Source organism: Perca fluviatilis, chromosome 13 (genome assembly GCF_010015445.1).
Source record: "Perca fluviatilis chromosome 13, GENO_Pfluv_1.0, whole genome shotgun sequence".
NCBI classification, from domain to species: domain Eukaryota; kingdom Metazoa; phylum Chordata; class Actinopteri; order Perciformes; family Percidae; genus Perca; species Perca fluviatilis.
In genome coordinates, this window is record NC_053124.1 from 18,811,765 (window position 1) to 18,835,135 (window position 23,371).

At 42.7% G+C, this 23,371-nt stretch overlaps 1 protein-coding gene across 2 annotated transcripts in view; it reads right to left on the reverse strand.

Moving 5' to 3' along the window:
* Positions 1–23,371, reverse strand: part of jarid2b (jumonji, AT rich interactive domain 2b) — a 117,645-nt gene that overhangs the window by 11,204 nt on the left and 83,070 nt on the right. For both annotated transcript variants that reach the window (XM_039820635.1, XM_039820636.1), the window contains exons 4-6: positions 18,655–18,878; positions 8,963–9,181; positions 5,384–5,628 (exon numbers count right to left, since the gene is read on the reverse strand). In XM_039820635.1, the coding sequence (XP_039676569.1) occupies positions 5,384–5,628; positions 8,963–9,181; positions 18,655–18,878 (688 nt within the window). The remainder of the gene's footprint in view (positions 1–5,383; positions 5,629–8,962; positions 9,182–18,654; positions 18,879–23,371) is intronic.

A 23,371-nucleotide genomic window follows, 5' to 3' on the forward strand; every position in this document is an offset into this window, starting at 1 on the left:
TAAATCTCTGGAAGAATCCAGTTTGATCAGATTTCTGAAGGTTAACACATGACATTACAAGTTAAAAATACTATTGCATTAAATATAGCAACACATTTTCCAGAATGTTCCCACACACAGATAAAATTCCATAATCAGAAAGCACGACAAGACACATGCAGGGGCGTGGGCGCACCCACACTCCACAATGAAGAGGCCAAACATTCAGATGCTAACACTGCAGTAAAACATTTGGCCGGTCAGACCAAAGCTATTTGTGGAAACCTACGCTATTCATTAGAGAACCAATCAACTGTCTTGATTACTATACTTTCAAATGTAGTACACTTTTGTAAACTGCAGCTCAGACTGCTGTCAACACAAAGGCTGAGATTTAGAAAAGGATACTCTATGTGCAAACCCAAACCAAAACCACTACATCCCGAGATAAACAACAGTTTAGAACGGGTAGAAAAACGAAGAGATGACATGAGAGGGCGAGCAGGGATGGCTCCTTGGTTTCTGCTAGCAGATGGCTGGACAGTATGAGGCAGGGTCATTGGGACGGAATCAAATCCCATCCGGGCGCATAAAAACAGCCTTTTATTTGCTATGGGTTTCCTTAAATGCTATAATTGAATGTGCTATGAATAAAGCTCCTGTGTGTGTGTGTTGTTTTTTTGTGTGTGTGTGTTTTTTTTTGTGTGTGTGTGTGTGTGTGTGTGTGTGTGTGTGTGTGTGTGTGTGTGTGTGTGTGTGTGTGTGTGTGTGTGTATTTGAGAGAGATAGAGAAAGGGACTGTGTATGATTACATGCATGTGTGTGAAGTCTTTGAGCCCCAGCTGTAGATCAGAGGTTTGGTAAAGTGGTGTTTGGTTCCTTTGCTGGCCCACTGGCTACAGCTGTGGGAAAAAAACATGGTCACCCTCTCCCTCAGTGCAAAGAGCTTTACAGCTGGCTCTTTACATGTAAAAATCCATTGCGTAAAATTTAATTGTGTTTAGCTTTTTCAGTCTTTACTCCATTCCCCTCATATACTTTCTTCCACTTATATTTCCACTGTATGCATTTCTGAGAATATCTACTTCTCTCTCTTCCTCTCTCTTCTTGCTCTATGTTGTTTTCATGGCCCACTTTCAGTGCTGACAGGATTTTTTCTCCTTTTTGTTCTGCCCTCTCTATCTCTCGCTGGCTCATTGGTGGATGTGTGTGTGTGTGTGTGTGTGTGTGTGTGTGTGTGTGTGTGTGTGTGTGTGTGTGTGTGTGTGTGTGTGTGTGTGTGTGTGTGTGAGAGAGAGACGGCTACAGTGTTAAGAGATCTTATAAAGTTAAAGATCAGTATTTGGCTGCAGAGATCTGAATGGTTTGAGGTGGAGGTCATGTTTCTGTAGTTGTATTAACATAAAAATGGGCTATCTCATCCTATTGTATTTAGTACCCTACCCTAACCCCCTAACCCTTTTATTTTCAGAGAAAACAAACTCTTCTTTAGGTTTTTATTTATCTAAATGACGCACGCAAAGTAGGGAGTAGACACACTTCTACATAACCCATCATGGAGCCCTGACTGTCAGAGAATTTATGATCATGTTTCGCTGCTATCCAACTACAGTTTGTGTGTGTCTTATTGTCCAGACCAGCTGGAAGTGAACCACAGAAGAAAGGAAGGAGGAGGGATGGGAGAAATGGAGTTATCAATCACAGTCGGGGCGCCACAGGAGGGACGTGACAGCCGGCCCATTGACAGGTTTGCCTTTGAAGGGCTCTCGTGTCACACTAGTGTGTGTGTGTGCGCATGTTTTGTATTGTGTTCGTCTCAGGTGGCGGGGGGCCGACACAAAGACCAGGCCATTAAAAGATAAGGGGGGACTGAAACCAAACCCTGCCTCCGTCAATCTTTAAACACACACACACACACACACACACACACACACACACACACACACACAGTGACAAGGAGAGAAGGAGAGAAGGAGGAAAGAAGGGGTGTTGAGAATGAGTGAGGACAGGGATGAAAGGAAGACTGAAAGAGCGAATTCAAGTCTGCACAGCAAGAGCTGCCTAAAGAGCACTACTGTTATTTGATACATATTTTGTGTCACATTATGTGCATCTCTCACAAAAAAGCTGCACACAATCATTGTGATTTTACTTATTTAATAATTACCAATCTGACGCATTATCTCACAAAGTTTAAAAACTGACTTATTTTTAATAGTTTCCTCAGCTAAAATCAATACAAAGTTTATTTAGTGTTAAACTGATGCGGACATAGTAACTAACTGCTAAAGCAGCAGTTGTCCAGATAACTACTGTATTTCTCCAGCCACAGTTTGCTGACAAAGCACTGGATCTGACACACTGTCATGACCGCTTCCTGCCACAGGAGGGCTCAGCGGACCGGCTCTCTTCAGGCTCGGCATGTCTCCATCACTTTTCTCTCTTTAATTATTCGGTCTGGTGGCAAAGGAGGATGGCAAGAGAGCGGTGATATGGCAAGAGAGAAAATACAAGGCAGAGTGAAGAGGCAAGGCTAGTTTAGATACTTTGCTGGGGAAGGAAGGAAAATAAAGAAAAAAAAAGGATATGGAAGTTCACTCGAAACAGCCACTGGCAGAGAGAAGTCGGTGAGAAATGAGAAGGGGTGATGAACAGAACAAGAAAGACAATGAAGCCAAAAGGGAAAAAAAATAGAACACACACACACACACACACGCAGCCGGAGACTGTTCTGGAGTGGATTTCGGTCACATGTGAGTGGGGGAAGGGGAGGGATAGAGAGGTGGGTCTAGATGACATCATGTGTTGCTATAGCCCAGCTGAGGCCTGGCAGGAAGATTTTTTAACAGGCAACATCTGCAGGAGCCGGCCGGCTGAGAAAAAGAGGGAGGAGAGAAAGACAGACCGCGAGAGAAGGCCAGCCAAATAGAAGACGACAGGAGAAAGTTTAACCCTTGCAAAGCCCTGCTGACTGACAAAGGAAGGGAGATGTAGAAGAAGTTGCGCACATTTTTAAAATCACAAATGGCCAGATTTCTACTTCTTTGTCAGAAGTCTTGGTCAACCTGAGGTACCACTAGTGCTGAAAGCCACCTCATTAAAAAACATTCCTTCATTCATCATTAAACATGAAACTACACATCAGGGCTATTTTGTGATTTCTCCAACATGTTTCTGGTTGAGCTCATTGAAGTGAAGTGTGGCAAGACAAATAAATGCCCAGTAATGTTCTTTTTTGTGATCTAGCATATCCATTGTGCAAACCTCCTCCTCACTATGATGCTCTCTATCACCAGAGGAAATGGAATATGAAATCATGTAAACATTGCAACTTGGGGTATATAGTCAATGCATCGCATAGCTTGATGGCGTGCAACATATCCATCGGTTATCGGTGTTACGGTGGTGCGATGACTATCAACTGGTTAAATGCTACGCTGAACTATAATTCAATTCCTATGCCGGAAAACACCTCAACGGCCAGGCATAAAATAAATCCAGCTTAAGCCTTTTCCCCCTCTGCTGTCTTAGTAAGGAGTGATGCTATGCGGCCCTGGGCAGGATGACTTTTAAGCAGCTAGAGAAAGGTCACTACAGCCTGGCACTAACAACACACACACACACACACACACACACACACACACACACACACACACACACATTTTATAAACTAACAGTGAGAGATCTACATACAGTAGCTGGCGAAAGAGGCTTGCGACAAAAGACAGGAGAGAAACACTGAGACTTCTTATCTATTGTAATATTATGGGGGAGCTTAATTAAGGATGGCGGAGGACAAACAACTAAACAAGAAAGTGCAGAGTCCTTTTCAAATGATGCGGAGTCGGCTAAATGGTTTGGCACTGCACACCCCACCTGCGCTCGCTGCTGTGTGCGGCTGCTTTGCTGACATCTCTGCTTTTATTTAATTAAAATGGATAGAATCATATTGTTTAAAAAAAAAAAAAAAAAGTCCTGTTACGGTGCATGTATTTTGTTGATACAAGCCGCTATTAAATTAAGCAGAACTGAATCACGGTGGATTGAATTATGATAATGCCTTTACCCTTCGGTTTTACACACACAACCCCTAGTTCGTTTTACGGCTACATAATCACTTAACCTTTTATATGGCTTAGCCTGTATTTTCGCAGTTGGTCGTGTGTATAAATGTGTGTGATCCTTGAACACACACATGGTTAACACACATACTGTTCATGCTAATTGAAGGGAGTGAGGGAGGGAGGAGAAGAAAAAAAAAAGCACTAATCCTTCCAAATGATTGGAGCCATGTTGTCAAGGGCAAGATCACACAGGACACAGGAGCAGAGAGAGAGAGAGAGAGAGAGAGAGAGAGAGAGAGAGAGAGAGAGAGAGAGAGAGAGAGAGAGAGAGAGAGAGAGAGAGAGAGAAGAAAAAATGATAGATGAAGATATAATGAGAGAAAGGTGGAATGAAAGTGCAGGAGGAAAAAACCGAACACAGCGTGAGAGGAGTCAAAGGAATAAGGCAGAGGGCTGACAGCGAATTGAAAAAGAAAAAGTCGAGGAGGAGTGATAGAGGCTGAAGTTTGTCTTAGCACGCACTCAGTCACTCTCATTGAGATTCATTGTTGGTTTTACTGGACAATTCCAGCCACTTTGAAAACCTGAAGCGCATGCCTGAGTCTGCATCAGCAACAGCACATTACAACAAAAACCACAACAATAACACTGGATGGAAGGTTGCCAGTCAACAGGAAGAAAAATACAGAAAGGAAGCAGATAGATTATGAGAGCGAAAAAGAGTAAAATGTGGTGCCTCAGCAGACAATTGCTTCTGACTTGCTAATGTGATCATACGGATGCCAGTTTTCTGACTAAAGTCACCTCTGCCCCCTTTCCTCCATCTCCTCCTTCTTTCACTTTGTTGGGTTTCTTGAAACCTGCTAAGTGCCATGGAGAGGGAGGCAGGCTTTCACAGCCCCTAGCCAGCACTACTAAATATAGCTGCAGTCGCAGCAGGCCAAAACACAATCATTACTCTCCCAGACACAATGGAGAGGAGAGGAGAGGAGAGGAGAGGAGAGGGCAAAGGAGGAAATCAGCATAAAAAGAAAGTAGTAGAGCGAGATGACAAAGACACAGGATGATCATTGAGAGGAAAATAAAGAGAGGATGTGTCAAATAAGTAAATGAAAATATGCGTTAAGAGAGGGGAGGATTCCAAATGGGCATAATAGCCAAACAAGCATTCTGCACCTGGAGCCTATTAATACGGAATCCTTTCCCTGAATGCTACAGTCACATTTTTCAAGCTATTCTGAGGAAGCTATAGAAATGCTTCGTCCTTTTCCTTTCCGCTTGATATTTAGCATGTTATGGCTTTGAAATTCCAATACCGGGTGCTCCTGCCCATACAGTACCTGTTTGCGTAGCTCCTCAGCAGCTCTCCTCGGTGGGAGCCCGTTGGCTGAGCCTCTACTGCTGGCCAGGGCCTGCTGTTCCCTCGCGTGCTCCCGTGCCTCCGCCCGCTCACTGCGCTCCCTCAGGAGGGGTGGAGGTGGAGGCGGAGGAGGTGGCAGTGGCGGGGCAGGTGCATCCCTGCCGTGAATTCCCACCTTGGGCCTCGGACTCTCCCTGGTCCCGGCTTTACCATGGGTGTTGAAAACTGGAGAGGGAGAAACAGAAGAATCAGGTGTGTTGCCTTTATGACTCTTAATTAATGTGGGAGAGGAGGATATAAAATACAACGGACGGCTCTCTTATTAACTTTAAGTGGCTATTCACATTAGCTGAAATTACATTTGTGAAAATGGTTTAAGAAGAAAACTAACGTGGAAAATGTTCAGCTAAATAATGAGGCAATATGGTACTGTTTCTTGACCAGTGGTAATTGATGAAGCTAACTGGTTTTAGTTGTCTATCTTCTCTCAGTATATGAACTACGCATGTCTTCCTATACTTCCTGAAGATAATGGAGAGACCTTGAGGTTCCTTAGTGTTAGGGCGGTGCTAGGAGTGCAGCAGCATGACTCTGCAGTGAAGCTTTATATGATATGATATGATATGATATGAGATATATATATAGTATACTGTATGTACACATTTTATTTTTTCAAGTTCAAGTTTTTCCAATTCCTAATATGCACAAGTCAAAAGTAAATCTAAAAAAAATTTGAAGCCACCGTTAAGTAAACAGGACACTGTGGAAAGTTCCTATCAGGTAGCAAGGCATAAATACCCTAGGACATATACTATGTTTTTTCAGGCTACCGTCTACCTATGCCAATGCCAATATGTAGACTTAAGTCTCAATACCCCCCTGTAGTGCAGAATGGCATATAAACCCTTGGCACCAAACCACAACGACCAAGTGGAAAAGCACGCACAAACATTGGAGCGACAGGGTTTTGGCTAATATATAGCCCTCAATCAGTAAAATATGCATGATTTAAGGTATGTATAAAAAAGTCTTTGTACTAAATGTCAATAAACCTGTTCAAAATGGACGTAGACTGCATCAACCCCAGGGGATCATGCTAAACGGCTTGAACGGCAGCGAGGCAATTAACATACATATTCAATAGCTCTCTCTTCAGCTTTTATGAGGCTCAATTTAAAGTTTCATGGCGTCTTAATATCAACAGGCTGTATGGAAAAAGGATTTTACAGCACAACATATACAGTATACTCTGAAATGCAAGGAGTGTGTTGTATGATTTTGTGCGTACATTTTTGAACATCAGTGCATGTTTCAGTCTGCAGGAGTGTGCATGTGCTATACTGTATGTGCGTATCCACTCATAACCACAAGTGAGCGTCTGCGAGTCTCTCGGGCCACCCGGCTCTATGAAAAATGAGAGAAATCCTGACATTTTGAGAAGTGAGCTAAGCAAGAAACTGAGCCCAATAAAAGCTGTTTAATTTAGCTATGTCAACATGGCACATGGCCGAGTGAGAGAGAAGCGGAGAGACGGAGCCTACAATGTAGGGCCTTTCCTGTCTCTCTTTACCTCCCAGAATTAAATGTTTCTCTCTTCTTCACTAATTCTATTTCTCCTTTTTCTCAACTACTCCTCCCTCAGAGCCCATATAACCCTTCTCCTGCTAGAGAGTGGCCCAAGCTGCGTATTAAAGTGTCACATTTGACACCAATCTTAAAACCACAAAATGTACTGAGGTGTGTGTGTGTTTGGCTCTCTTTGTGTGTGTGCCTGATACCCAACACAGCACAACCACTGTCAACACTGGAGCAATGATCCAGCCTTGACTGTGTGCGCAAACCCATGTATGTAAACGTCTGTTGTAACCCCCTCATCTCGATTGTCCCCTACAAAGTATATCTGCTTATTTCCTTCTTATCTATTTATTTAGCATATCACAGTGAAGGCGCCGAGCTGCTTTGCAAACAGTGTTGGTATATGAGATAAGAAAGGAGACTAAGCTGTCCTCATGCACACAACAAGCCTGGATTTGTTCAAACAGGTTTCACTATCCTACAGTTCGTGCTCCTCATACAGATACGTGCATATGTACAGTTTCAAGCTGCAGCTACACATGTTCATGAAAGAATGAGAGGGAAGTATATGTATCTATGTTTGTTTTGGGGGGTAGACACAGTCAGTGAACTATACAAAGGCAGGGCACAGTTCTCCAAGAGTTCAGTTCAAGCTAATCTATGGACCTCTCTTCCTCTTTCTCTCTTGATCCCACCAGTCTCTCTCCTGTCTCTCTCCTCCTCCTCCACATTCCACTTGAGAAGATGACAGAGGAAAGAGCTGAGCAAAGCGTTCACCTTCTGGCGGCGATTCTACACACTAAAGGGAGGGAGGGAGGGAGAGAGTCAGGGAGGGCGAAAAGGAGGATCCAGGAAATCCAGCGGTTGTTTTGTGGGGGAACGCCTGGCCGGAAGGATTGTATGTCTCCGAAGTCTGCCGGGGAGGGAGGGAGGGTCTCCGGGTTAAAATCAGTTCTTTATTGCTCTGTAAAAACCACTACGAGCAATATTTTGGATTCTTTGAAATTTTACCTAATACACTGAAAAAAAGTCTCCATCTAATCAATGTCTATCCATAATTGAGATTATAAATGAGATAAATGAAAGGATTTTCTAGAATAAAGTCTTATTTTATGGATAAAAAAAAAAAAAAAAAAAACACTTTAAGATGCAGTGTACTGTTTTTTTATAGTCATGTTTGGATTGGGAATGAGTCTGTTCTCAAGGGCTCAGTTGCATGCATGCAATTACCTAAATGGTGTGTGTGCGTGCGTGCGTGCGTGCGTGCGTGCGAATGTCTACATGCCCCAAGGGGTACACGTATGCTGTCACTGCGTTGTATGTGTGTCGAGGGCCCCGGCCAGCTGTTGCAGTGCGTGCATAAACACCTTGTTAGGGCTTAGCAAGCTAAGTGTTAATTGGGGTGGAAAGAGTTGATGTGCTGCTCTGCTATCCCATGTGACTTACCCTGTCTCTGCAGTGGAAAACAAAAGTGCAAACTTAGGAAATTGCTCACATTCACACAGAGAAACAAGCACTGCTACTCTGTCCTCTGTGCCGTGACACATTCTGTGCTCCTGTTCGGTCCAAGTTTTTCTCTTCCTCTGTTGCAGTTCTCCATAATTTACTCTCTCCGTAACCTTTTTCCAAAATGGATTGTTCCATTCCTCTCTAGTCTGCTCGTATATGATCCTTCACTCCTCACCTTACTTTTCATCTATTTCTCTCCCTCAGAGTACCCCATCTTTTCTTCTTCTCTCACTTTTATCCCCCACAAGCGGCACTCCTGCGCCTCTTCTATTTTATTTTTCCTCATTAACTCATCCTTCTCCTCAGACGGTAAACACAGGCAGGATCTCTGTGGCCCATGAGACCAATTGAAGACATTCTGTCTCTACCAAAAAACTGCTCCTCTTCATGACTGCATTTCCCATCAAGCTCTAAAAATATGTAGGAAAGGAGTCAACTACGTAGGCTTATTTCCCAGCTTTAATCGCATCCTTACCATGCCCATTAAGCGGCTGCCTGGCGGGGAGCTTGCCCTTGCGGGGTGTCGAGTGGCAGGAGGAGGAGGCCGAGGCTTGGCTGTTGCTTCCCCCACTGTGAGAGTGGATCCCACCTCCGTTCCTCACCTCCTCCTCCTCCTCCTCGTCATCGTCCTCCAGGTCCTCCTCCTCCTGGGAGCTGCCAAAGTAGGCCATGTTGCTGGGCAGGGCCGATGAACCTGAGTGCAGAGAGGTGGAGGAAAGGAGGAGAAAGGGACACAGAGAGGGAGATGAATAATAAAGAGGTAGATTGGGGAAGGAGGGAGAGAAAGGAAGAGGAAAAAATGACTATTTGAAATAAGATAAAAGCACTGAAAAACACCACTTTACTGTAATTCTGTCTACTTTCCACTCAACACTTTTTGAGACCCCAAGCTGTCCACGTATGAAAAAAAAGAAAAAGTAACTTACTTTTTCATTCTAATCTCTGACATTACAGATGAATCAACATCAATATGTGAGTGGTGAAATATTCATGTAAAAATAGAAGTTGCTCAAGCGTTTGTGAATAATGGTGATTGTGTTGCTGTTTTTTCATCTCTTTTTATCCCAGCTGGTGGCCTATTGATGCTTTGTAAACTGCTCTGAGCCTCCATTGTTGCATTCGCACACACACTAAAAAGGCACAAACATAATCAAGGACATGCACAGCATAACGTTCAACTGATATGTAAAGCAATGACAGTTTTACTTTAACAGCACTTATACTGTGCCTGAATCAGGCTATCCATTGTCTTCTGAGGTTTGTCTTGTTAAGGTTTATGTTAGTAGGGGTGGTTCCAGCAATATGAGTGGCATTACTATATACAGTGTAGAAGGGAGGGGATGACTTGCAACATATTCTGATGGCCAGAACTGAAGCCAGAGCACTGGGAGTATGAAACAGGCCATCTTTCCACAGAGACTCTTGATGTTGACGGTTTTATTGAGACATATATACTGTACATGTGCTCAAATATCTAACTCCGTACAAGAGTTGCTTTAGAAAACCAAAGAGTCACTGCTGAGCTAATCCCAAATCTGCCGTTTTCACTCTTCCAAAACAGGATTACTGTCAATCTCTCCCCCTATTGGAGAAGAAAGCCAATGTTCTCTCTCTTTCCGTTTTCTGTCACACTCAATCACTTTCATTGTCATCTTTGATAAATCTAGCTCAATACGTGCTGGAAGGAGGTAAATGGTGTTTGGCAGTGGATAGCCTATAATGTTACCTCAGTTAGCTGAATGTACACACACTCTCATAAAAGGTCATAAAGCCCAAAGCTATGTTATTAAATCTAATAATGTTGCACTCGTAAATCAGTGTGCAAACAGCTGGTCCACTATTACAGATGCAGGAATAACAACTAATGCAGGCTTACAGTGTAGCAGCAGCGACTGGGAACACACACACACACACACACAAAATTGTGCTTCATCATGCTTCCAAAAACCTAAAAATATTTTCAGCACTAGGCTGCTTGTGGCTACAAATGAAACAATAACCACGAAGAAGAAGACCAAAGACTTCTGCAACCATGACCCTTCCATATACACATAGAAGTATGGGCAACACAGCTGATTCTTTGTTAGGGAGACTAGAAAAGGGCAGAGTTGGCAAAATTTAATAAAATAATTTTCAATCTGTACAATTAGGCTTTGTAATGTTATAACTGTGTGTTTGTGATTGTTGATTTGTGTGGTTATGCAACACAATAGCTTTGATTAAATCTGGTTGTGAGCAGGAAACATTGGATTTTATGAATCCTTTATAAATCGATAGCATAGCATGAACAACTACTGTGGTCTTTATTACCCTTTTAGGGGCTGCAGTGCTTTAAGGGCATTAATGGGAAGCAATGCAGGATTGCATGTCAATTAAAATAATGTTAAGCCTCTGAAAAATAGACTGAACTTAACTAGCCGGCTATACAGACCACTTAAAATTTCCACAGAGTGAATAAAAAATTAGCCAAACCAATTATTTAATTAGCACTCTTGTTTTGGAGGGTGCAGGATACTTATCTTAGATTTTGCACATTCAATACCTTATCAAGTGGCTTAAAAATAGAGATAACGCAAGTACGACACCAAAATAATTCAATTTTCTAATAAACTTACACAAGGGATAAATTGTATACATATCGGAAAAAGTCAGAAAATGGAAGCAAAACTTCAAATACTTCACAGGGTCTCTATTCGGACAACAGGTTTTAGATTGAACATAATAAATAAATGAATAAATGTAATCAATGTGTGTGCAATATGACTCAAACACATGTAAGTGGACAATGGAGCTTGGATTGGAAAAAAAATTGTGTATGGGAGGATACACTCAATACTCAGTTGACACCCTGGCTAAGACTGGGCTTTTCTAATGACAAAGGAGAGGACTTAACTGGTGCTAACCAGTACCATGCAGACCAAGGTACTGTTGAATACTGAAGCACTGTCCTTTAAATAGCCCACACTGCAGAGTTAAATAAGAAAAAGAAGAATAGAAAGTAAGAGTACTTGAGGGAACACTGGAGCGCAAAAACTAAAAAACATCCCTGCTCTTTCCCGACTAACAAACTACTGTAAGTCATATTGCATATGGAAGTGACTAACAACACTAACAACTATTATTGGCCAGTTGGGGGATCTATGGTTACTGCATGTCACATCACATTTATTTCAAAAGCTTAGTTTAAATTTCATACTTGTATCAAAGCTTTCTTAAATACTAAAAGATAGAGCCTGGTTATAATGAATCTATGTTTGTGCCTTGGATCCCACTTTTCACTGAGCAGCTCTGCCAGTTTCTAATAATCTCCTCAGAGAGCTGGAGAGAAAAAAATAAAAATAAAAGTGTAGTAGCAGAAGATTCCTTGAACAGATAATATTGGAGATTTACCTGCTCTCTTTAACTTCTCACCAAGATCTGTAGGGCAAAAAGTAACCGTTCAACAACTGTGAAATATGGCTTTTATATAATCCATAGTAACCCATGGGCCTGTTTCTATGCAGTAAAGAAGCCCCCGTAACCCCTGTCCAGTGGGAGTTTATTTTGTGGCACAAAAGTGGCTGAAACAGTGCAGCAGTGCCGCTTTGCAGCAACGTAAAATCTTCTGGCTTTTAACCAGCGGATCAGCCCTTGGAGGTTTGGTGACCGCAGCACACATACAAACCAACAGATAGAAAAAGCCACACACACGAACACACACACACACCTAGACACACACACACACACACACACCTAGACACACACCTAGACACACACCTAGACACACACACACACACACCTCATTTATCTTGGCGACAGAGCAAACGCTTCTCTCTTAGACCAAACAAACAGAGGCAGCACACACACTGGCCCAATCAGCTTCTAATGACTTGCTTCATTAGCTAAATGGCTGTAATTTACTGCTCTGAACAGGGGTCAGAGGGCCAATGGCAAACAGACCACAGGGGCACCCAGGGGCAGAAATGGAGGGAGGAGTATGTGTGTGTTTGAGGGTGCAGGGAAGTGAAGATGAAATGTTCAAATAGGGAGGGAGGAGGTGTGTGTGTGTACTTCTGTCCTTCTGGGAAACAAGTTCAACAGGGTAAGGATTTGGGAATAAATGCATTCAATACAAGGTTCACAGAGCTATGGTAAGCGTTCATATGGAGTAGAAACTAAAAAGAGGAAGAGAGATGAAGCAGACAGTGAATGGGAAAAAGAAAATAAGAGACCAAATAAATGTTTTTTTAAAGATGCAGAAGGAAGCAGAATGGTAAAGATAAGGACAAGACAGAAACAGATGTCACAACAGCACAACTGTATCATCTAATATATTCAAGATTCAAGATCTTAGAGAGGCAGAAGGGAAAAGATACACAGAGCCAGCCTGCCAAACTGATCTAGCGGTCCAATACAGACCACTGGGATCCCGACTACAGGAGTGGCTGCAGTACCAGAGACCCTGAATCCATCAGCTCCTAGAAAACACACACATGAATGTGCACACACACATACGTGGTGAAAGAAAAACATAACCCAGTCCTTCTTCAAGACCTCAAACAGGGCTCCAGCCCAATCCCCCAATTATACCATCTTTTCATCCACCTCATTCTGACTGCAGACAAATCATAATTAGGTCTGAAAGAATCTATTAGGATTGTCATTTTTAACGGGGCTCTTGGGTGTGTGGGGGGGCATAATTACAAACCTTCCATTCTCTGGCTACCCTTCTTTTGTCCCCTTAACTGGAACTGAAACAATGAGGACAATTTAAATAGTCAATCAGGAGGGTTTAGCTACCATGGGGACATGTGGACGTGCCGGCTTTAGAACAAAGTGCCGCATGTGTGCACAGGACGTGTGAGAGCTGTTTTTAGGGGAAGGTCAGAAAAGGAGACCCATTTAGGTTCCCTGGCATGGAGAGCAAAAGTTATCTCCTATAGCTGAGCTCTGCCAAAACGTCATCACTCAGGGAGAAATTCAGGGGGGGGAGGGAGAGGGAGAGAGAGAGAGAGAGAGAGAGAGAGAGAGAGAGAGAGAGAGAGAGAGAGAGAGAGAGAGAGAGAGCGAGAGAGCGAGAGAGCGAGAGAGCGAGAGAGCGAGAGAGAGAGAGAGAGAGAGAGAGAGAGAGAGAGGATTAGGGATTACATCTCCAATTGACATTCCTAGACGTCAGCAAAACAATTAACCCCACAAACAGTGGCTCTGCAGTTGGAGGAGAATGCAGAATCAGTTGGCGTCTTCTGCACAGCTTCATGAGTGACAGCAAAGTCACAACTCCTCCTCATACAGTTTCCAGGCTTTAATCAAATAGCAATCATGCATTAAAGAGAAAGAAAAGTACCTTATCCCTGAAGGAAATTCAGCTGTCACAGCAACAATGGGAGACACATGAGTAGCTGTCGGACTTGAAATCATATTTCCAGGAGTGAAAATGTGTTTCTAGTTAAGCGAGACTGTCAGACAATAAAAACACCATAAAAACAAAATAAAACAATCTAGCTACAAAGATAGAGGTCCCAAGCCCAGTTCCCAGGATTGCCAGTCATTTCTTCAAAAGCAATTAGTGATAAGTCCACATTTGCCTCAAATGTGTAATCACGCACTGGGAATCCGAGGTCTTTGGTTCACTGGGTCAGGGATGGGAGGTTATGTAAGCAGAGCAGAGAAACTCAACTCACTGAACCTGAGAGAGACGCACCATGCTGGGGTTCGCAGACATTGAGGAAGACTCAGAGGGCAAAGAGGTAAACACACACACACACACACTTATGCAAGAGACCCATTTCCAGAAGAGTGTGTGCAGGCCGTTATTCATTTACTCCCTAATCTATTCTTATCTCATCGATGTCAATGTGAAAACTGCTTGTGTGGGAGTGTGTGCATGTGTGATGTTTTTGTGCTTCCATGAGAACAAACTTCAGTAAATGACTTCATTCCAAAATGCAAAAAAACAAACAATGTCTGAAATTTGTTGTTGAATATGTTAAAGTAAACGGTCAGAGAGAAACTAGTACCACTTTTAAGTTGTGCAGTTAACACCCATGACAACAATCATGAAAGATAGTGCTATTTATTGGTATCTCAATTTGGAATGAAACCCTTCATGACTTGGAAAACCTGGAGCAGGCCAACATTGAGCACTAAGATCTGAATCTATACATTCTGCTCCTCTGAGTGCTGCCCCCACCCTGCCAACAACAGCACTACACCCTGTAGGTTACCAGAGGCAGACAGAGCCAGAGGCAGACTGTCTGGCTACTACCCAAATGGCTTTCTCCATGGATATAAACAGTGCAACTACAGGCCTGGACCACACATAAACACCATTCTGAGAGCACAGGCAAGGAGTGAGCACTCAGCTTGTGTGCAAGGGGGTGTGTGTGTGTGTGTGTGTGTGTGTGTGTGTGTGTGTGTGTGTGTGTGTGTGTGTGTGTGTGTGTGTGTGTGTGTGTGTGTGTGTGTGTGTGTGTGTGTGTGTGTGTGTGTGTGTGTGCAGGAGAAAGAGATGAGAAGTGAGATAAATACAGAATATAGGCCCTAGACAGTGTGGGTGGTGAGCAAACATGGTGTGCATCCTTCCATACAGTAGACAGAAATCTTGTTTTTCACTTCTGTGTCCGTTACTCCCACGTTGCATCAGAATTATTTCCTCGGATACAGCAACAACAACAACACCACCAGCAGCCAGTCAGTTCATTTGTGTGGCAGGGAAAAAAAAAAAAATCCCAAAAGAATAAGACGTCGTCAATTACAAACTCCCAATTGGATACAAAAGGAGTAACATGCAGAATGATGGAAAACCTAGTCGTGAATTCACAATGCGGAGTGAGACAAGAGTTCAACTTCACAACATTGGTTTCTTTTTACAGCTTCAAATTCTTCATGTTTTAACTGCCTTTATGTAGCTGTCTGAACGAGTGATGGATAAAAGCCTTTGAGGTGGATACGTAATGTTTACCAGATAAGAAAAGCAAACACAGCAGTGGGTTTGTGTGTGTGTGTGTGTGTGTGTGTGTGTGTGTGTGTGTGTGTTGTGTGTATGTGTGTATGTGTGTGAGTGTGTGTGTGTGTGTGTGGGGGTGTATGTTTACACGTTGTGAACGTTTGACCTGGGACGTATCCCAGAAATCACCAGTGATAGGGCTTTAGGGTAGAAATACTGCTAAATGTCCCGTTATAACTTAAGAAAATTTGTCAAAATAAAATTGAAAAGAAAGAATTAGGGAGATAATGGATTGGAGATTTCCATAATATAGCTAGAGATCCTGTCAGAGGCATTTTGGTAGCAGGCATGAAGCAACCTAATGTGTGTGGTGGTCAGATCACCAGAGAGACATGTATCAGAATCTAAAAAGGGATTTGGGGTTTCAGACGATATCAAAGAGTTGAATCCCTTTGAAAAGATTAACCAGGCTAACACGGTAGGCTGTGTCTTGTCATATACCCTGGACGCACACACACACACACACACGAGGGGGCCCACAGTAGATAAGCAGAACAGGCAACATCAGTGGTGAGCGTGGATTTGCACTCATGCACACGCTTGAACACACACACACACACACACACACACACACACACACAACCTCAAGGGCTCAGCTGACATTCTCCCATGTCCTTCTCTTGGTAAGGGTCCCTGCGTATGGGTCATATGAGAGGCCAAGGGGAAAAATGAGCAGAAGAAGCCCGCACTGGAAAATGTCATCCTCACAGCATGGATAGTAGACACACACACACACACACACACACACACACACACACACACACACACACACACACACACACACACACACACACACACACACACACACACACACACACACACACACACACACACACACACACACACACACACACACACACACACACACACACACACACACACACACACACACACACACACACACACACACACACACACACACACAGAGCTAAACTGGGTCTATAAATACAGCAGTAAAGCAGGGAGCGGCAGAGTGGAAAAAGCCCAGTGGAAAACCATCCAATCGTTAGCTTAGCAGCCTAGCTCTAAAATTAGCATTAGTAGCGCAGTACACAAGAGTACACAACACACACACACGCGAACACACACACACGCGAACACACACACACACACACACACACACGCGAACACACACACACACACACACACACACACACACACACACACACACACACACACACACACTCAATCAGCTTGCAAGGCACCATTCCTAACCTTAATTATAAAGAGAGAAAGCAGCAAAACTGAGTCAGGACCAGCCACCTACACCTCATTAGTCTACTACTCCACATGTAAGGGTGGAGTTAGTTTAGCACCCAAAACCCAGAATAATCTCAGCTTCAAAGTATATGAGACATTATATCATTAGCCTATGTAACATCCTGGCCTATATATGCTAATCAAAGGCCCCTCTCACCAAAGGCTTTAGTCAGTTTTAGCAACCTCCAATTATACGTTATTGAATGAGCCCTGTAAGGTTAAAATGACATTCCATAATTCTCGTCAGAATAGCAATGTAGGACCTATAGCCATCAGGTCCCAACAGACTTGAATCTAAATTTGCCTTTCTTGAGTCTTTAGCCTACTTTGTTAGATGGGCAGAGGTTAATGACGATAACAGCAAATGAATCTGAAGTGAGGGGTTTTGTCTTCCAAATTAGTTAATTCTGGCTGTGAGGACAGGTTTAAAAAAAAAAGTGGAATAGGATATTTAACAAATGATAAAATGAAGATAGCAAAGAGAGGTCACAACCAAGGTCATTTGAGAAAATAGTCCTAAAAACGTTTTTTTATTATTATTATTATTATTATTATTATTATTATTATTATTATTATTATTATTATTATTATTATTATTATTATTATTATTGTCACTCCCTCTCCTTTCATGTTTTATAAAAAAGGGTGATTTAAGACCACTATGAATGTTATTGTTCAACAGATGTGTGTTTTACCATGGAACATCTGTAATACTTCCTCCATAGTGACCCTTGGTGATCTTATTTTGAAGAGCCGTTTTTCAGTCATTTTGTGGATGTTATTTTAAAGTTTAATTTCTCTCTCTTTTTACCAAGTTTTCTGCAAGCTCAGTACAGATTTTACAGAGGACTTGTGGGTTTGGGTCTTAAAACATGGGTCTTTGGTCTAGAAACCTTTAAAGAAACTGAAAGCAGAACTTTAGAGCTGCAGAACAGAAACTTTTTGCAGTGTCCTAGCAGCAGACTAGCCTTCTTTGTTTGCTGACCAGCAGAGCATTTTTCATAAGTAACATGATTCCTTCATTAACTCCAGAGGAAGACAGAACAGGATTATACACAGGCAGTTTATATGGGTGTGTGAGTGTGGTAGTGCCTGCATTCATTTAACCCAAATAGTTTTTCCAGTTAAGAGAATCCCAACACACACACACACACACACACACACACACACACACCTAATTACTCCATGGTTTTTACAGTTCATTTAATATTAAAGGTGCTACATAGTGTTGATGAACCTGCATAGTGTGTGTGTGTGTGTGTGGGGGTGACAGTACTATATGCACGAACAGCTGCTGTGGTAGAGGGTGATAGGCAGGGTGTTAAAGAGACAGATAGTTGTTGAAAGGTAGGAGGGGGAGATGTGTTAGCTGATGAAATGCAAGATAATCTTAGCCTTGGGCAAGTACACAGTTATTTGTAGTATGTGTGTGGTTATGTGTGAGTGGGTGATCAAAACCTGAACTAACAAAACGTACTACATGTGCTGTTAAATTGCTTATGTATGCATCTTTTAGTGCACGTGTGCCTAAAATAAGGAGCAGAGCAAAGTGTTTAACCACAGTTCGGGTTTCCCTTTACATCTTCATATATATCCATCTCAGTCTGACAATATCCGCACGTGGCTACATATACTGTACAACAGGTCTTAGAAATGCTGGGTGTGTTCATAAGCTTGGTATTAGAAGCTAACATAGTGTAGGCCCAAAAACAGCCAGACAGAAGCAACCTGTTGTCCAGCCTCAGTGTAGTGTGTGTAATGTGTAGTTTGGCTTTCTAGCAGAGATCCGTGTCTTGGACCCGAATGAAAACCTCTAATATTAGAGTAAGAAATATCTGCAGCTTTCTTGTTCAACAATATCCCTCCGTGTCTACCGCTGGTTGTAATTATGTCTCCATCTGCTCCGTTCTGGTGCGTCTTACCTCTGAGGCAAAGGAAGGTGAGGAAGTCCTCCGTCTTGGGCTTGCGTCTGGACAGGTCCTGAATGGACAAGGACAGGGACGAAGAGGAGAGCGATGACAGGGATGTGGAGGGCACAGTGGCTAGGGTGCTGTTCAGGCTGCCTGGGTCGGCCACCTTGACGGGCGTAGTGCTGGGCGAGTTGGGCTGCGACTGGGCAAACTTCCTCTGGGCCTGGAGCCGAGGTCTGAGAGAGGGGGAGCGAGAGAGAGTTTCAGTATATATAATATGTATTATTTTATTACAGTTAAACACTGCAGTCGGCCACCACTGCAAGGAGACTGCCATGACTGCTTGAGATAATAGGAAAGTGAATACATTTTATCAGATTTTATGTTTACATGGAAATGAGCACTACAGAACTTACATGTAAGATAAATCACATTGATTTCAAATACAATCAGGAAAAAACATGAAAAACATGCACACATAGAAGTTACCACTATATTAGCCCAGTGTAGGTAGAGCAGATTATACCCCAAATGTTGTACCAGGTATGTGGTGCGGATATCATTCATCACTATAAATCTCAGCAAAGACAAAGAAGACTGCAGCTGACTAAAATCACATTTGCAGTTTTACATTCATGCACAAACACACAACCTCACGCATTGTTTTTATCACTGTGGCTCGATGGCTATTGTCTCACTGTAGAGTGGATTGCTGAAACAATTATCCTGTAGTGAAGAATTGATCACCTGTGTGTGTGTGTGTGTGTGTGTGTGTGTGTGTGTGTGTGTGTGTGTGTGTGTGTGTGTGTGTGTGTGTGTGTGTGTGTGTGTGTGTGTGTGTGTGTGTGTGTGTGTGTGTGTGTGTGTGTGTGTATATATTTGCACAGTTGTTCAGGCTACAGTGATCACTTAGATATGCTGACACCCACACACTCAACGGATGACATGGTCATCCAGTGAGTATGTGGGTGTGTATGCATGTGAATGTGTGTATTTTACATTAATAAATTACACTAAAAAACTACATGTGTGTAGTCACAGATACCGCACTGAGCCAAATATAATTAAGTTGTCACAGAACAACTCAAGTTTACTCATCTTGCCATTTTTCTGTATTTCTTTCTACTTCATTTTCACTTTTCTACCATTATATTGTCTCGCTTTTCTCTTTCCCCTCGAAGATATGCTTACTTTTCTCTGTGGTGCACAAAGCCTTTGAGGTGCCTCTCTCATTTTTCTCTCTGCTTGACTCTTTTCTCTATTTGACAGTGTGTGTCAGTGGCGGTGAGGGAAGGAGGAGAATATTAAAGAAGTGGGTGTCTGAGAGAAAGCGATGGACTTACATGTCACACCGCCTCCCTCGCAACACACACACCTGGGTGTGAACACACACACACACACACACACACACACACACACACACACACACACACACACACACACACACACACACACACACACACACACACACACACACACACACACACACACACACACACACACACACACACACACACACACACACACACACACACACACACACACACACACACACACACACACACACGCTGCTGTGTGTGTGCAGAGAGCTATGCCATAAATGTTGAGGGGTAGTGATAAAAGCAATGTGACATCCTGGTATTATTTGTCAATTTGCCGTGGACCGGATTGTGAAGTAAGGGAAGATAGGATCATGTCTGGAGAACACCCACAATGCATTTGGTGCACAGCACCGATTACACTTCAATCAGAGAACAGCGTGGTGTCAAAACGTGTCAATTTCCTGCTGTGACATGGGTGTAAGCTCAATATGTGAGAAATTGCAAGATGATTGCACGCACATTGGCAAAGCGCTGCATATGGATGTGGGGTAGGAGAAAACTGAACAAACAACTGAACGGTGAAAGGTTTACTTACTCATTTTACTGAACAGAAGGTATTACAGTGCTGCCTTATTTCAACATTCACTTAAAAGCTAGGTGCATAGAGGATGTTTTCCCCAGGTAATACAGAACAAACAATGTGACAATTCAAGAGGCACAACAACACAATGAAGACCGGTGTCACTTCACACAAGCCTGTGATTTACTTACAAAATAAGGAGAAAAAAAGTGATAGGGCGAGAAGGCGGAAGCAATTCAGATACAACTAAAGAATGGAAGAGAGAAAGAAAAAGAGAAAAACTAACTGATAAGAAAAGAAGCTGAGTTTTTCTGGTTGCCACCCAGTTTAGATGAAGGTTATATTGGTATACAGTAGTAAATAAAAGGGAGAAAAAGTGACACTGAATAAGAATGGACATGACAGAGACAGAAAAGGATATAGAGAAGGAAAAAGGTCAGAAAGAAATCAAAAACCGGCACTATGCAGTGAATAAACCACTGAAAATCATAACCCAGTCAAGGCCAGTTACAGAGGAAGAGTGTGACAAACAACTAGAGAGACAAAGGATGAGAAAAGTGAGAAAATCTGGTAAAATGGTACTATATTACAAAATAAACTGAGCGGTTTTGCACTATAATCTGTGTAACTCTACATAAAAAGCTATATAACTCTGAAAGTCTATGAGAAGGTGGAAGCCTTCCCTCTCTGTTTATATCTCCTTCTGAAGTGCTCAGCACTGATAGCAGAATATCAACGTCACTCACGTAGAGGCGAAAAGCAGAGTGGCAGAGGAGCACTGAAGCCATGGCCGCAGGTGTGTGTGTGTGTACATGAGAGGCCATGCCAGCTGAAGAGACTGAAGTCGTGTCTATGTGAATGCGTGAGGAGGCCTGCAGAAGGCCATGAGAGGAGGCTGACAGTGTTTTACGTGTGTGTGTGTGTGTGTGTGTGTGTGTGTGTGTGTGTGTGTGTGTGTGTGTGTGTGTGTGTGTGTGTGTGTGACTGAGGGTCAAATTGCAGTCATGCAAGTATATTCATAGGATCAGTTCAGAGTGAGCAAAAACTGCAGACGTTGCAGAAAAACAGTTAAAATGGGCAGTACTAAGAATTAACCGGCATCCAGTGAGATAAATTGGATACCTTTGCAACAGGTCATAAAAAACATAATTGATTGGAAGAATATTAAAAATAGGAGGAGAGTTTCCCCTTGAGTGGGGCCCACGAGGGAGATAGAGAGAGATATATATATATATATATATATATATATATATATATATATATATATATTTTATATATATATATATATATATATATATATATATATATATATATATATATATATATATATATAATCCGGATCTCTACTCGGGTTTAAGCTGTGTCAAACATTTTTGAGCACATTAAACTCTTTTCACATCAGACTCCGGCTAACTCCTGTGGAATTTTTATAAGACTTTTGGGACTTGATGAAAACTTTAATAAGATACAGCAAAAAGTGTTTGATAGAGAAAAGTTGTTTTGGAGGAGCCCAGCCATTACCCTGGCCCTTGGCGTTGGACCTTGTCCAAACACAACTGAGGTAAAGCACAATCCTCTTTTGTTCCACACATTCACATTGTGTCCATTAGGTTGGCCTCTTGTTGTTGCCTGACTCGAGGGACTCAACATGTAGACATACAAATGCAAACCCTTCCACATACACACACACACACGTAAAGACACAAAATACATACTTATACCCTCGCTTCACTTCAAGTCTGTCCTAATGAAACATTTACCTTCGCAGTCTGCACACACACCATAACAAAACATTGCTTCTGTTGTGACCACTAGGGATGGAGAGTGCATGGCATACTGACAGAGAAGTAGGGTTTGGATGAGGACAAAGCCAGAAAGTGAGGGGGGGGGTGTGCAGAGGTACGCTGGAAGCAGGGAAGTCTGCTTGGTTGCAAGACCAGCAAATATATAGTGTGTGAAAAGAAGATAAGTGATGGAGAGGGGAAGGAAATACACATAACGCAATCAGAGTTAGGTAACTTTAACCACAAACATGCCACCACATCCATTTTGGCATTTCACACACCCCCCCCCACACACACACCCACCCCCCCACCCCCCCCCCCACACACACACCCCACACACACACACACACACACACACACACACACACACACACACACACACACACACACACACACACACACACACACACACACACACACACACACACACACACACACACACACACACACACACACACACACACACACACACACACACACACACACACACACACCTAAATATCTGAAAATTATTTTCATTATTTAATTAAAACTAAGTCAAGTGCATGGCATTTATGCTGTAGTTCCACTTTCATGGTGTTCGAAAAAGTAAGCGGAGGAGAGACAGAGCTCTCCATAAAAGCCTCTTGGTAAGCTAAGCCCTGGATAGTTTTATTGCTCCGGCCTTAAGGCTGTTTTATGCTTCTGCGTCAAATCAACGGCGTACCCCCGCAGACCCCTCCGCGTCGCCGCGAAGGACTGTGATTGGTCAATTCGTCCAGCATGTTGATAGTCTGTGTTTAAAGCAGCCTACTGTGGAGAGTAGAAACATGCTAGTTCACAGACATAAACTTTGCAAATAAACTCAGACATATTTTGGTTACAATGACGGGGTTATCAGTTTGTGAAGTGTCTATAGGTCAGTAACGTTTTGAAATTAGCACTTCGCCAGCAAGCAGTACTTTGTGGGCAGTTGTGCTAAGGTTTGCTTGCTAACATAACAAACTGTCTCTCTTTCGCTCGCCATTGTCGGAAATGAAAAAAAAGCAGGAAAAGTAACAAAA